The sequence below is a fragment of the Oncorhynchus keta genome, unplaced genomic scaffold (genome assembly GCF_023373465.1).
Source record: "Oncorhynchus keta strain PuntledgeMale-10-30-2019 unplaced genomic scaffold, Oket_V2 Un_scaffold_2042_pilon_pilon, whole genome shotgun sequence".
NCBI lineage: Eukaryota > Metazoa > Chordata > Actinopteri > Salmoniformes > Salmonidae > Oncorhynchus > Oncorhynchus keta.
Genome location: NW_026290857.1, coordinates 1 through 16723, shown reverse-complemented (window position 1 = coordinate 16723; position 16723 = coordinate 1). Strand labels below are relative to the sequence as shown.

The 16723-nt window shown below is 46.9% G+C and overlaps 1 protein-coding gene across 1 annotated transcript in view; it reads left to right on the top strand.

The window, feature by feature from the left end:
- The window catches only part of LOC118381167 (neurobeachin-like protein 2), a gene marked incomplete at its 3' end in the record, with an annotated part of 56040 nt that extends 39321 nt beyond the window's left edge, over positions 1–16719 (top strand). The window contains exons 20-28 of the mRNA XM_052514953.1: positions 795–928; positions 2408–2567; positions 6261–6363; positions 9642–9795; positions 10665–10820; positions 11881–12040; positions 12561–12649; positions 14632–14810; positions 16674–16719. Coding sequence (XP_052370913.1) covers positions 795–928; positions 2408–2567; positions 6261–6363; positions 9642–9795; positions 10665–10820; positions 11881–12040; positions 12561–12649; positions 14632–14810; positions 16674–16719 — 1181 coding nt within the window. The remainder of the gene's footprint in view (positions 1–794; positions 929–2407; positions 2568–6260; positions 6364–9641; positions 9796–10664; positions 10821–11880; positions 12041–12560; positions 12650–14631; positions 14811–16673) is intronic.
- Positions 16720–16723: the final 4 nt, after the last annotated feature.

Sequence of the window (16723 nt, the reverse complement as noted above, 5' to 3'; positions counted from 1 at the left end):
TACCACGGCTAACATTCAATAAGCCAGAGGGGATGTGTTATATGGTCAATATACCACGGCTAACATTCAATAAGCCAGAGGGGATGTGTTATATGGTCAATATACCACGGCTAACATTCAATAAGCCAGAGGGGATGTGTTATATGGTCAATATACCACGGCTAACATTCAATAAGCCAGAGGGGATGTGTTATATGGTCAATATACCACGGCTAATTAGAACAGTAAAAATAAATGTTTTGTAATGCCACGGCTTTCAGCCAATCAACATTCAGGTCTCGAATTGGTTCTATCCCCGAATGCTGATTGGCTGACAGCCGTGGTATATCAGACCGTGTACCATGGGTATGACAAAACATTTATTTTTACTGCTCTAATTATGTTGGTAACCAGTTTATAATAGCAATAAGGCACCTCAGGGGGTTTGTGGTATATGGCCAATATACCACGGCTAAGGGCCGTGTTGCATTATGTCTAAGAACAGCCCTTAGCCGAGGTATATTGGCCATATATCACACCCCCTCGGGCCTTATTGATTAATTGACATACTTTGCAAGGTCAGTGGGTGTTAAAGAGCTACGTTACTGGGAATACTGATTGAATTTAGTAGTTTGGACATTTTGATTTTGGAAAAGGTGCTCCGTGAACACTGATGAAGCGCTATCGTACTCAATAGGCTAATTTTACATAAATTAATGTGTGTGTGTGTGTGTGTGTGTGTGTGTGTGTGTGTGTGTGTGTGTGTGTGTGTGTGTGTGTGTGTGTGTGTGTGTGTGTGTGTGTGTGTGTGTCAGATGGTCGGCTGGAGAGGAACAGTGTAGCAGCCTTCCTGCTGATGGTGAAGAATCTGATTCGTCATCACCCTGTCAACCAGGAGAGCCTACTGAACTGCCACGGACCCAGCATTATAGGAGCCATGCTCACTAAGGTACTGGCCCATTATAGGAGCCATGCTCACTAAGGTACTGGCCCATTATAGGAGCCATGCTCACTAAGGTACTAAGCTAATGACCAAAGCCATCATCATCCTACAGTACTGTAGTAGCTAATGACCAAAGCCATCATCATCCTACAGTACTGTAGTAGCTAATGACCAAAGCCATCATCATCCTACAGTACTGTAGTAGCTAATGACCAGACCAGAGCCATCATCATCCTACAGTACTGTAGTAGCTAATGTCCAGACTAGAGCCATCATCATCCTACAGTACTGTAGTAGCTAATGTCCAGACCAGAGCCATCATCATCCTACAGTACTGTAGTGGCTAATGACCAGACCAGAGCCATCATCATCCTACAGTACTGTAGTAGCTAATGTCCAGACTAGAGCCATCATCATCCTACAGTACTGTAGTAGCTAATGACCAAAGCCATCATCATCCTATAGTACATTCCGAGGGAGGTTTCTAGGAGCGTAGAGGAAGGGGGCTGGTGGTGTGACAGGAAATGAGGGTATATATGACTGCTGGGCTGAGCATCCTGTTAGGAAACCCTGCTCTAACGATCACACACACACACACACACACACACACACACACACACACACACACACACACACACACACACACACACACACACACACACACACACACACACACACACACACACACTGTCACACTGTCACACTGACTCACACACTCACACCCCTCACACACAAACCCCACACACACACCCCTCATACACACCCCTCATACACACACAGTGACTCCCAGTCATAGTACCACACTGACACACACCACGTTGAGAGTGACTTCCTCAACGACAGACAGTTTTACCCGACTTAGTCATTTGACCTTGGTTCCTCTGATTCTCCCTACAGTAGGACAGATAAACAGACACACCTTGGTTCCTCTGATTCTCCCTACAGTAGGACAGATAAACAGTACAGACCTCATCTCTCTCTCTCTCCCCCTTCTCTCTCTCTCTCCCTCCCCCTTCTCTCTCCCTCCCCCGTCTCTCTCTCTCCCTCCCCCATCTCTCTCTCTTCCTCCCCTGTCTCTCCCCCCTTCTCTCTCTCTCTCTACTCTCCCTCCCCCCTACAGTCTCATCTCTCTCTCTCTCTCTCTCTCTCTCTCTCTCTCTCTCCTCCCCTTATCTCTCTCATCTCTCTTCCTCCCCTGTCTCTCATCTCTCTCCCTCCCCTTCTCTCTCTCTCTCTCTCTCTCTCTCTCTCTCTCTCCCTCCCCCATCTCTCTCTCTCTCTCTCTCTCCCTCCCCCATCTCTCTCTCTCTCTCTCTCTCCCTCCCCCGTCTCTCTCTCTCTCTCTCTCCCTCCCCCATCTCTCTCTCTCTCTCTCTATTATAGGAGCTCTCTCTCTCCCTCCCCCATCTCTCTCTCTCTCTCTCTCCCCCATCTCCCCGTCTCTCTCTCCCTCCCCCGTCTCTCTCTCCCATCTCTTTCTCCTAGGTCCCAGGTAGTATGATGGATATGTCTGTTCTGATGGCGTGTCAGTTCCTGTTGGAGCAGGTATCCAGTGAGGAGAACAGTCCGTTGCTCCTGCAGCTCTACCAACACCTGCTATTTGACTTCCGCATCTGGAGCAACAGCCACTTCGCTGTGTGTCTGGGTAAGAGCAGTCAGGCATTATAGCCTGGTAGCCAGTAGACTTTCACATCTGGAGCAGCAGCCACATCGCTGTATGTCTGGGTAAGAGCAGTCAGGCATTATAGCCTGGTAGCCAGTAGACTTCCACATCTGGAGCAGCAGCCACATCGCTGTATGGCTGGGTAAGAGCAGTCAGGCATTATAGCCTGGTAGCCAGTAGACTTCCACATCTGGAGCAGCAGCCACATCGCTGTATGTCTGGGTAAGAGCAGTCAGGCATTATAGCCTGGTAGCCAGTAGACTTCCACATCTGGAGCAGCAGCCACATCGCTGTATGTCTGGGTAAGAGTAGTCAGGCATTATAGCCTGGTAGCCAGTAGACTTCCACATCTGGAGCAGCAGCCACATCGCTGTATGTCTGGGTAAGAGCAGTCAGGCATTATAGCCTGGTAGCCAGTAGACTTCCACATCTGGAGCAACAGCCACTTCGCTGTGTGTTTGGGTAAGAGCAGTCAGGCATTATAGCCTGGTAGCCAGTAGACTTCCACATCTGGAGCAGCAGCCACATCGCTGTGTGTTTGGGTAAGAGCAGTCAGGCATTATAGCCTGGTAGCCAGTAGACTTCCACATCTGGAGCAGCAGCCACTTCGCTGTGTGTTTGGGTAAGAGCAGTCAGGCATTATAGCCTGGTAGCCAGTAGACTTCCACATCTGGAGCAGCAGCCACTTCGCTGTGTGTTTGGGTAAGAGCAGTCAGGCATTATAGCCTGGTAGCCAGTAGAGTTCCACATCTGGAGCAGCAGCCACATCGCTGTATGTCTGGGTAAGAGCAGTCAGGCATTATAGCCTGGTAGCCAGTAGACTTCCACATCTGGAGCAGCAGCCACATCGCTGTATGTCTGGGTAAGAGCAGTCATGCATTATAGCCTGGTAGCCAGTAGACTTCCACATCTGGAGCAGCAGCCACATCGCTGTGTGTTTGGGTAAGAGCAGTCAGGCATTATAGCCTGGTAGCCAGTAGACTTCCACATCTGGAGCAGCAGCCACTTTGCTGTGTGTTTGGGGAAGAGCAGTCAGGCATTATAGCCTGGTAGCCAGTAGACTTCCACATCTGGAGCAGCAGCCACTTCGCTGTGTGTTTGGGTAAGAGCAGTCAGGCATTATAGCCTGGTAGCCAGTAGACTTCCGCATCTGGAGCAGCAGCCACTTCGCTGTGTGTCTTGGTAAGAGCAGTCAGGCATTATAGCCTGGTAGCCAGTAGACTTCCACATCTGGAGCAGCAGCCACTTCGCTGTGTGTCTTGGTAAGAGCAGCCAGCCACTGTAGCCTGGTTGCCAGTTCTGTAGGCCTTTGAACATCAGAGCAGTTGTTGGCTAAAGCACAAACAGATCTGGGAGGGTTATGTCTAGCTTGTCGTCCCTACAGTGTGCAAGACTATCCCAGTATCAACAGATCCCAGTATCAACAGATCCCAGTATCAACAGTCGGCTCTGTCAAAGATAACTCTGCCCCTCTCATATGCATGTAGCAGCTCTGTCAAAGCTAACTCTGCCCCTCTCATATGCATGTAGAAGCTCTGTCAAAGCGAACTCTGCCCCTCTCATACGCATGTAGCAGCTCTGTCAAAACTAACTCTGCCCCTCTCATATGCATGTAGCAGCTCTGTCAAAACTAACTCTGCCCCTCTCATATGCATGTAGCAGCTCTGTCAAAACTAACTCTGCCCCTCTCATATGCATGTAGCAGCTCTGTCAAAGCGAACTCTGCCCCTCTCATATGCATGTAGCAGCTCTGTCAAAGCTAACTCTGCCCCTCTCATATGCATGTAGCAGCTCTGTCAAAGCGAACTCTGCCCCTCTCTTATGCATGTAGCAGCTCTGTCAAAGCTAACTCTGCCCCTCTCATATGCATGTAGCAGCTCTGTCAAAACTAACTCTGCCCCTCTCATATGCATGTAGCAGCTCTGTCAAAGCGAACTCTGCCCCTCTCATATGCATGTAGCAGCTCTGTCAAAGCTAACTCTGCCCCTCTCATATGCATGTAGCAGCTCTGTCAAAACTAACTCTGCCCCTCTCATATGCATGTAGCAGCTCTGTCAAAGCTAACTCTGCCCCTCTCATATGCACGTAGCAGCTCTGTCAAAGCGAACTCTGCCCCTCTCATATGCATGTAGCAGCTCTGTCAAAGCTAACTCTGCCCCTCTCATATGCATGTAGCAGCTCTGTCAAAGATAACTCTGCCCCTCTCATATGCATGTAGCAGCTCTGTCAAAGCTAACTCTGCCCCTCTCATATGCATGTAGCAGCTCTGTCAAAGCTAACTCTGCCCCTCTCATATGCATGTAGCAGCTCTGTCAAAGCTAACTCTGCCCCTCTCATATGCATGTAGCAGCTCTGTCAAAGATAACTCTGCCCCTCTCATATGCATGTAGCAGCTCTGTCAAAGCTAACTCTGCCCCTCTCATATGCATGTAGCCCAGGGACTTCTGGAGACAGACTGAGACATAACCCTTTGGTACAGAGGGAATATATTATCATAACTATTACCCACTAATACTGTCTGAATCAATGCCCTCCAGGATGTAAGTCTGTACTCGTGACATCATATAAATTAATGCTGTTTTCCAGTGGTACATTTTCAGACTGCATTGTCAATAACATATTAGTGAAGGACTTGTGTCCTAAATAACACCCTATTCCCTATATAGTGCACCACTACTTTTGGTAGTGCCTTAAATAGGGAATAGGGTGCCATTCGAGACACACCCAATGTGTGTGATGTGTTGTCTGTGAAGGCCATGTCCAGTACCTCATATTGATGTGTTGTCTGTGAAGGCCATGTCCTGTACCTCATATTGATGTGTTGTCTATGAAGGCCATGTCCAGTACCTCATATTGATGTGTTGTCTGTGAAGGCCATGTCCAGTACCTCATATTGATGTGTTGTCTGTGAAGGCCATGTCCAGTACCTCATATTGATGTGTTGTCTGTGAAGGCCATGTCCAGTACCTCATATTGATGTGTTGTCTGTGAAGGCCATGTCCAGTACCTCATATTGATGTGTTGTCTGTGAAGGCCATGTCCAGTACCTCTTATTGATGTGTTGTCTGTGAAGGCCATGTCCAGTACCTCATATTGATGTGTTGTCTGTGAAGGCCATGTCCAGTACCTCATATTGATGTGTTGTCTGTGAAGGCCATGTCCAGTACCTCCATATTTATTTGTTGTCTGTGAAGGCCATGTCCAGTACCTCATATTGATGTGTTGTCTGTGAAGGCCATGTCCAGTACCTCATATTGATGTGTTGTCTGTGAAGGCCATGTCCAGTACCTCATATTGATGTGTTGTCTGTGATGGCCATGTCCAGTACCTCATATTGATGTGTTGTCTGTGAAGGCCATGTCCAGTACCTCATATTGATGTGTTGTCTGTGAAGGTCATGTCCAGTACCTCATATTGATGTGTTGTCTGTGAAGGCCATGTCCAGTACCTCATATTGATGTGTTGTCTGTGAAGGCCATGTCCAGTACCTCCATATTTATTTGTTGTCTGTGAAGGCCATGTCCAGTACCTCATATTGATGTGTTGTCTGTGAAGGCCATGTCCAGTACCTCATATTGATGTGTTGTCTGTGAAGGCCATGTCCAGTACCTCATATTGATGTGTTGTCTGTGAAGGCCATGTCCAGTACCTCATATTGATGTGTTGTCTGTGAAGGCCATGTCCAGTACATGTCGTCTGTGATCAAGGATGGGAAGCATCGCATGAGGAAGAAGTATGGAGTGCAGTACATCCTGGATACCATATGGACACACTACAGGTACCTCAACATCCCTTTACACTCCAGGTACCTCAACATCCATTTACACTACAGGTACCTCATCCATTTACACTACAGGTACCTCAACATCCCTTTACACTACAGGTACCTCAACATCCCTTTACACTACACAGGTACCTCAACATCCCTTTACACTACAGGTACCTCAACATCCATTTACACTACAGGTACCTCAACATCCCTTTACACTCCAGGTACCTCAACATCCCTTTACACTACAGGTACCTCAACATCCCTTTACACTACAGGTACCTCAACATCCCATTACACTACAGGTACCTCAACATCCCTTTACACTCCAGGTACCTCAACATCCCTTTACACTACAGGTACCTCAACATCCCATTACACTCCAGGTACCTCAACATCCATTTACACTACAGGTACCTCAACATCCCATTACACTACAGGTACCTCAACATCCCTTTACACTCCAGGTACCTCAACAACCCTTTACACTCCAGGTACCTCAACATCCCATTACACTACAGGTACCTCAACATTTACACTACAGGTACCTCAACATACCTTTACACTCCAGGTACCTCAACAACCCTTTACACTACAGGTACCTCAACATCCCTTTACACTACACAGGTACCTCAACATCCCTTTACACTCCAGGTACCTCAACAACCCTTTACACTACAGGTACCTCAACATTTACACTCCAGTTACCTCATCATCCATTTACACTACAGGTACCTCAACATTTACACTACAGATACCTCAACATCACTTTACACTACAGGTACCTCAACATTTACACTACAGGTACCTCAACATTTACACTCCAGGTACCTCAACATCCCGTTACACTACAGGTACCTCAACATCCCTTTACACTACACAGGTACCTCAACATCCTATTACACTCCAGCTACCTCAACAACCCATTACACTACAGGTACCTCAACATTTACACTCCAGTTACCTCATCATCCATTTACACTACAGGTACCTCAACATTTACACTACAGGTACCTCAACATCCCTTTACACTACAGGTACCTCAACATTTACACTACAGGTACCTCATCCATTTACACTACAGGTACCTCAACATCCCTTTACACTACAGGTACCTCAACATCCCTTTACACTACACAGGTACCTCAACATCCTATTACACTACAGGTACCTCAACAACCCTTTACACTACAGGTACCTCAACAACCCTTTACACTACACAGGTACCTCAACATCCCTTTACACTACACAGGTACCTCAACAACCCTTTACACTCCAGGTACCTCAACAACCCTTTATACTACAGGTACCTCAACATTTACACTACAGGTACCTCAACAACCCTTTATACTACAGGTACCTCAACATTTACACTACAGGTACCTCAACAACCCTTTATACTACAGGTACCTCAACATTTACACTACAGGTACCTCAACATCCCTTTATACTACAGGTACCTCAACATTTACACTACAGGTACCTCAACAACCCTTTACACTACACAGGTACCTCAACATCCCTTTACACTACACAGGTACCTCAACAACCCTTTACACTCCAGGTACCTCAACAACCCTTTACACTACAGGTACCTCAACATTCATTTACACTACAGGTACCTCAACTTCCCTTTACACTCCAGGTACCTCAATATTTACACTCCAGGTACCTCAACAACCCTTTACACTACAGGTACCTCAACATCCCTTTACACTCCAGGTACCTCAATATTTACACTCCAGGTACCTCAACAACCCTTTACACTACACAGGTACCTCAACAACCCTTTACACTACAGGTACCTCAACATTTACACTACAGGTACCTCAACATTTACACTACAGGTACCTCAATATCCCTTTACACTCCAGGTACCTCAACATCCCTTTACACTCCAGGTACCTCAACAACCCTTTACACTCCAGGTACCTCAACATCCCATTACACTACAGGTACCTCAACATTTACACTACAGGTACCTCAACATCCCTTTACACTCCAGGTACCTCAACATCCCTTTACACTACACAGGTACCTCAACATCCCATTACACTCCAGGTACCTCAACAACCCTTTACACTACAGGTACCTCAACAACCCTTTACACTCCAGGTACCTCAACATCCCTTTACACTCCAGGTACCTCAACATCCCTTTACACTCCAGGTACCTCAACATCCCTTTACACTCCAGGTACCTCAACATCCCTTTACACTCCAGGTACCTCAACATCCCTTTACACTCCAGGTACCTCAACATCCCTTTACACTCCAGGTACCTCAACATCCCTTTACACTCCAGGTACCTCAACATCCCTTTACACTCAGGTACCTCAACATCCCTTTACACTCCAGGTACCTCAACATCCCTTTACACTTACCTCACACCCTTTACACAGGTACCTCAACAACCCTTTACACTCCAGGTACCTCAACAACCCTTTACACTACAGGTACCTCAACATTTACACTCCAGGTACCTCAACATCCCTTTACACTACAGGTACCTCAACCCAACATTTACACTACAGGTACCTCAACATCCCTTTACACTACAGGTACCTCAACATTTCAACATCCCATTACACTACAGGTACCTCAACATCCATTTACACTACAGGTACCTCAACATTTACACTACAGGTACCTCAACATCCCTTTACACTCCAGGTACCTCAACATCCCTTTACACTACAGGTACCTCAACATCCCTTTACACTACAGGTACCTCAACAACCCATTACACTCAGGTACCTCACATCCCATTACACTACAGGTACCTCAACATCCATTTCAACATCCCTTTACACTACAGGTACCTCAACATCCCTTTACACTACAGGTACCTCAACAACAACCCTTTACACTCCCTTTACACACAGGTACCTCAACATCCCTTTACACTCAACATCCCTTTACACTACAGGTACCTCAACATTTACACTACAGGTACCTCAACAACCCTTTACACTACAGGTACCTCAACATTTACACTACAGGTACCTCAACATTTACACTACAGGTACCTCAACAACCCTTTAATATGGTAATCATAATATTGATGGCACAAATGATGAATTATGAGTTATCTATGCTTCTTAAAAATGATAGCCTCCATGTAGATGGTAAAAATGTATGATAGATGTATGTAGATGGTAAAAATGTATGATAGATGTATGTAGATGGTAAAAATGTATGATAGATGTATGTAGATGTTGTTGTCACTGTTGTTTGTATGTCTCCATATGTCCATAATCTGATTAGTTCATCTCTGTGTGCTCTCAGTGTGGAGAAAGATGGCAGTCCTCTGTCTGATGAAAAGCAGACTGTTCAGATCTCTCTGTTCTCTCTGCTGAGAGACTTCCTCCTCAAGTGTCCTACTGCTGAAGAGCTCCACAGCATCTTGGCCTACACACTGGCTATAGGAGAAGAGCAGCAGGTACGCACGCTAACGGAGACATGCTTACTCCTTGTCTTTATTCAGAGGGGTTTTGGATCTAACCATGTCCTTTCTTGAACCCTATAATTCCATTCACATGTCTCCTCCCTCTCTTTCCCTCCCTCCCTCTTTGCTTTCTATCCTCTGCCATCTCCCCTCTTCTCAACCTCCCACCTCCACGTCCCCTCTTCTCAACCTCCCACCTCCACGTCCCCTCTTCTCAACCTCCCACCTCTACGTCCCCTCTTCTCAACCTCCCACCTCTACGTCCTCTCTTCTCAACCTCCCACCTCTATGTCCCCTCTTCTCAACCTCCCACCTCTACGTCCCCTCTTCTCAACCTCCCACCTCTACGTCCCCTCTTCTCAACCTCCCACCTCTACGTCCCCTCTTCTCAACCTCCCACCTCTACGTCCCCTCTTCTCAACCTCCCACCTCTAACTCTCCTCTATTTCTACTCCCATCACTTACTCTCACCGTCCTCTTTTCTCCCCCCTCTCACTCTCTCTCCCCACCCCTCTCTTACCCTCTCCCCATTCCCCTATTTCTCTCTCCACTACCTATATCATCCCAATCACTTACTCTCCCCCTCCCTCCTCTCACCCTCTCCACCCCTCCCTCTCTCTCCACCCCTCTCTTCTCTCTCCACCCCTCTCTCTCTCTCTCTCTCTCTCTCTCTCTCTCTCTCTCTCTCTCTCTCTCTCTCTCTCTCTCTCTCTCTCTCTCAACCCCTCCCTCTCCCCCTCCCTTCTCTCTCTCAACCCCTCCCCCTCCCTCCTCCCTCTCCCCCTCCCTCTTCTCTCTCTCTCCACCCCTCCCCCCCCCTCTCTCTCTCTCTCTCTCTCTCTCTCTCTCTCTCTCTCCATCAGGTGGTGAGTGCGTTAGATGTGGTTTATAGTCTGTTGAGGAGCAGCCCCCCCAGAGAGCAGGTCCAGGCTGTACTGTTGGAGTGGGGAGTAGAACAGCTCTACTGTCTGCTGCTCAAACCCAGCTTTGGAGACGAGGTCAGGGAGAGAGTCTTCAGGGTGAGTCAGTCTGCTGCATCACACCACCATTACACTACCACATCACACCACCACACTAACACCACCACCACCACGCCACCACCACACTAACACAAACACCACCACACTAGCACCACCACCACCACCACCACCACACTAACACCACCACCACACTAACACCACCACCACACTAACACAAACACCACCACACTAGCACCACCACACTAGCACCACCACCACCACACTAGCACCACCACACTAGCACCACCACCACCACACTAGCACCACCACCATCACACTACCACTACCACCACCACTACCACCACATCACACTACCACTACATCACACTACTACCACCACCACATCACACTACTACCACCACCACCACATCACACTACCACCACTACCACCACCACATCACACTACTACCACCACTAGCACCACCACCACCACCACCACCACACTAGCACCACCACCACCACCACTAGCACCACCACCACCACCACCACCACACTAGCACCACCACCACCACACTAGCACTACTACCACTACATCACACTACCACCACCACCATCACACTACCACAACATCACACCACCACCACACCACCATCACACCAACATCACACCACCACACCAACATTTCACCATCACACCAACATCTCACCACCACACCAACATCTCAACACCACACCAACATCTCACCACCACACCAACATCTCACCATCACACCACCACACCACCACACCAACATCTCACCATCACACCAACATCACACCAACATCTCACCACCACACCAACATCTCACCACCACACCAACACATATTAGACCCTCTGTCAGTCAGTATGTTGGCCACTGCTGGGGTAAAGCAGGAAATCTGGAATCCTCCAACCAGGACTTCTGGGAAACCTGTGCATGTTGGGGAATTGACCATAGATACTGCAACTATAGCCATTCTATGTTCAGAGTTTTACCTAGTCATACACTCAATACCCAATCTCCCCGTCTTTCCTAGTTTATCTGAGCCGTAGGTCAGTGTTGTTGTTCATCTCCTGCTCTCCTCCTTGGTCACTGACGCAGGTTCTGTACAAGATCCTGAAGAGTGAACGAGTGTCTGAGCGAGCCAAGCAACGTGTCAAGTTGAAGGATTTTGGATACCTCGGTCTTGTTTGTTTTCTAGGAGACGTCCCCGTAACCATGACCACCGTGCGCTGTCTTTACGAGCAGGTCCTCGCTACAGGTAGGCCTCAAATATAGCCTCTGGTCGTGTCCCAAATGGAGCCCCATTCCCTTTATACAGTCTTGTAAACTACCAGGTCCCATTGTGCCCTGTCAAAAGTAGTGCACTCTATAGGGACTAGGGTTCTCATAGGGCTCTGGTCAAAAGTAGTGCACTATTTAGGGACTAGGGTGCCATTTGGGTGTCAACAACTCTGTGTTGTTGTTTTTGTAGCACTGCTTTGCTATATCTTGGCCAGGTCGCAGTTGTAAATGAGAACTTGTTCTCAACTTGTCTACCTGGTTAAATAAAAATAAAAAATGTCCTAAAAATGTCAGGTCTGTTTTTGTCCTGTTTGTCTGTACAGTCATCCTTTTACAATGCATTTTGTTCTTGTATTGATGGCTCCTCTTCAGAAAGGCTTTAGAGATTAAATGTCAACATGAAACAGTCTCAACTATAACCTTGTTGTTCCTATAGTATGCATATCTATTGGGGATATACTTTACTGTGTACATCTGATTGTCATTGTTTTGTGTAGATGCCACTCCTAACTTCAGAGACCTGCTGGCTGTGGTCCACCTGTCCCATCGTGCTGAGCTCACTGTCCGTCTGGACGTCTGTCGCAAGGTCAGTCCTTACCTACTCTAATCTTCTTTCCCTTCCACTGTCCTGTTTCCCCACCTCGAGTCCTCTTTACCCCCCTCTAGTCCTCTTTCCCCACCTCTAGTCCTCTTTACCCCCCCCTCTAGTCCTCTTTCCCCACCTCTAGTCCTCTTTACCCCCCCCTCTAGTCCTCTTTCCCCACCTCTAGTCCTCTTTCCCCACCTCTAGTCCTCTTTCCCCATCTCTAGTCCTCTTTCCCCACCTCTAGTCCTCTTTCCCCACCTCTAGTCCTCTTTCCCCACCTCTAGTCCTCTTTCCCCACCTCTAGTCCTCTTTCCCTACCTCTAGTCCTCTTTCCCCACCTCTAGTCCTCTTTCCCCACCTCTAGTCCTCTTTCCCCACCTCTAGTCCTCTTTCCCCACCTCTAGTCCTCTTTCCCCACCTCTAGTCCTCTTTCCCCCCCTCTAGTCCTCTTTCCCCACCTCTAGTCCTCTTTCCCCACCTCTAGTCCTCTTTCCCCACCTCTAGTCCTCTTTCCCCACCTCTAGTCCTTCCCTCTTTCCCCAACTCTAGTCCTCTTTCCCCACCTCTAGTCCTCTTTCCCCTCCACTGTATATCTTCACATTCTCTCAGGTCATTACTAAGTATAGTACAATTGAAGATAAAGGTATAGACTATTGGGCAGCTAAAGGTATAGACTATAGGGCAGCTACAGGTATAGACTATAGGGCAGCTACAGGTATAGACTATAGGGCAGCTACAGGTATGGACTATAGGGCAGCTACAGGTATAGACTATAGGGCAGCTACAGGTTTAGACTATAGGGCAGCTACAGGTATAGACTATAGGGCAGCTACAGGTATAGACTATAGGGCAGCTACAGGTATAGACTATAGGGCAGCTACATGTTAAACTATAGGGCAGCTACAGGTATAGACTATAGGGCAGCTACAGGTATAGACTATAGGGCAGCTACAGGTATAGACTATAGGGCAGCTACAGGTATAGACTATAGGGCAGCTACAGGTATAGACTATAGGGCAGCTACAGGTATAGACTATAGGGCAGCTACAGGTATAGACTATAGGGCAGCTACAGGTATAGACTATAGGGCAGCTACAGGTATAGACTATAGGGCAGCTACAGGTATAGACTATAGGGCAGCTACAGGTATAGACTATAGGGCAGCTACAGGTATAGACTATTGGGCAGCTACAGGTATAGACTATAGGGCAGCTACAGGTATAGACTATTGGGCAGCTACAGGTATAGACTATAGGGCAGCTACAGGTATAGACTATAGGGCAGCTACAGGTATAGACTATTGGGCAGCTACAGGTATAGACTATAGGGCAGCTACAGGTATAGACTATTGGGCAGCTACAGGTATAGACTATTGGGCAGCTACAGGTATAGACTATAGGGCAGCTACAGGTATAGACTATTGGGCAGCTACAGGTATAGACTATAGGGCAGCTACAGGTATAGACTATAGGGCAGCTACAGGTATAGACTATAGGGCAGCTACAGGTATAGACTATAGGGCAGCTACAGGTATAGACTATTGGGCAGCTACAGGTATAGACTATTGGGCAGCTACAGGTATAGACTATTCTCTCTATTTCTCTACAGGTATCTATCCATCAGCTACAGGTATAGACAATTGGGCAGCTACAGGTCTATGACAATGAGGACTATAGGGCAGCTAGGCAGGTATAAGACTATAGGGCAGCTACAGGTATAGACTATAGGGCAGCTACAGGTATAGACTATTGGGCAGCTGAAGGCTTGATTGTTCCCTGTGTTTCTCTATTTCTGGACAATAAACAAGATAGTTTCTGGATTCTATCCTGCTATAGATCAGTTAACATCAGCTATACCTGATCTCTCCATCAGCTTCTCTATAGATCTTAACATGTGTTCAGCTCTCTCTCTCTCAGTTAACATGTGTTCCATCCCTGCTCCTCTCTCTCTCTCCATTGCTCCTCTCGCTCTCCTTCTCCCAGCTCTTCTACCTGATCTATGACAATGAGGACTATGTTCGTCAGCTGGCCCGTCAGCCAGGCTGGCAGGATGTGTTAACTAAGCTCTATATGAAGGAGTCCTATGAGTCTCGCGGTCCCTCCCTGGCAGGCTCCAGCACCCACAGCTCCCTGGACCCCTCCTCCTCCCGCCCCCCTCTCAGGTAGGGATGAGTTCCATTAGTCGATTGAGGGAATCTGTATCGATTCGAAAAGTTGGGAATCAATAATAACTTATGTGATATTTTATATTTCTGGACAATAAACAAGATAGTTTCTGGATTCAGCTCTATCGCTGCTATAGATCAGTTAACATGTGTTCAGCTCTACCCCTGCTATAGATCAGTTAACATGTGTTCAGCTCTACCCCTGCTATAGATCAGTTAACATGTGTTCAGCTCTACCGCTGCTATAGATCAGTTAACATGTGTTCAGCTCTACCGCTGCTATAGATCAGTTAACATGTGTTCAGCTCTATCCCTGCTATAGATCAGTTAACATGTGTTCAGCTCTATCCCTGCTATAGATCAGTTAACATGTGTTCAGCTCTATCCCTGCTATAGATCAGTTAACATGTGTTCAGCTCTATCCCTGCTATAGATCAGTTAACATGTGTTCAGCTCTACCCCTGCTATAGATCAGTTAACATGTGTTCAGCTCTATCCCTGCTATAGATCAGTTAACATGTGTTCAGCTCTATCCCTGCTATAGATCAGTTAACATGTGTTCAGCTCTATCCCTGCTATAGATCAGTTAACATGTGTTCAGCTCTACCCCTGCTATAGATCAGTTAACATGTGTTCAGCTCTATCCCTGCTATAGATCAGTTAACATGTGTTCAGCTCTATCCCTGCTATAGATCAGTTAACATGTGTTCAGCTCTACCCCTGCTATAGATCAGTTAACATGTGTTCAGCTCTATCCCTGCTATAGATCAGTTAACATGTGTTCAGCTCTATCCCTGCTATAGATCAGTTAACATGTGTTCAGCTCTATCCCTGCTATAGATCAGTTAACATGTGTTCAGCTCTACCCCTGCTATAGATCAGTTAACATGTGTTCAGCTCTATCCCTGCTATAGATCAGTTAACATGTGTTCAGCTCTATCCCTGCTATAGATCAGTTAACATGTGTTCAGCTCTATCCCTGCTATAGATCAGTTAACATGTGTTCAGCTCTATCCCTGCTATAGATCAGTTAACATGTGTTCAGCTCTGTGTTCAGCTCCCTGCTATAGATCAGTTAACATGTGTTCAGCTCTATCCCTGCTATAGATCAGTTAACATGTGTTCAGCTCTATCCCTGCTATAGATCAGTTAACATGTGTTCAGCTCTACCCCTGCTATAGATCAGTTAACATGTGTTCAGCTCTATCCCTGCTATAGATCAGTTAACATGTGTTCAGCTCTTCCCCTGCTATAGATCAGTTAACATGTGTTCAGCTCTACCCCTGCTATAGATCAGTTAACATGTGTTCAGCTCTATCCCCTGCTATAGATCAGTTAACATGTGTTCAGCTCTTCCCCTGCTATAGATCAGTTAACATGTGTTCAGCTCTATCCCTGCTATAGATCAGTTAACATGTGTTCAGCTCTATCCCTGCTATAGATCAGTTAACATGTGTTCAGCTCTACCCCTGCTATAGATCAGTTAACATGTGTTCAGCTCTATCCCTGCTATAGATCAGTTAACATGTGTTCAGCTCTACCCCTGCTATAGATCAGTTAACATGTGTTCAGCTCTATCCCTGCTATAGATCAGTTAACATGTGTTCAGCTCTATCCCTGCTATAGATCAGTTAACATGTGTTCAGCTCTATCCCTGCTATAGATCAGTTAACATGTGTTCAGCTCTACCCCTGCTATAGATCAGTTAACATGTGTTCAGCTCTATCCCTGCTATAGATCAGTTAACATGTGTTCAGCTCTACCCCTGCTATAGATCAGTTAACATGTGTTCAGCTCTATCCCTGCTATAGATCAGTTAACACACAACTCTTACTAAATGTTGAACTGCTCCCCTCTCAGGAGAGATCACAGCATGGTCATAGAGGACTCTCAGTACGCTCACACAGACG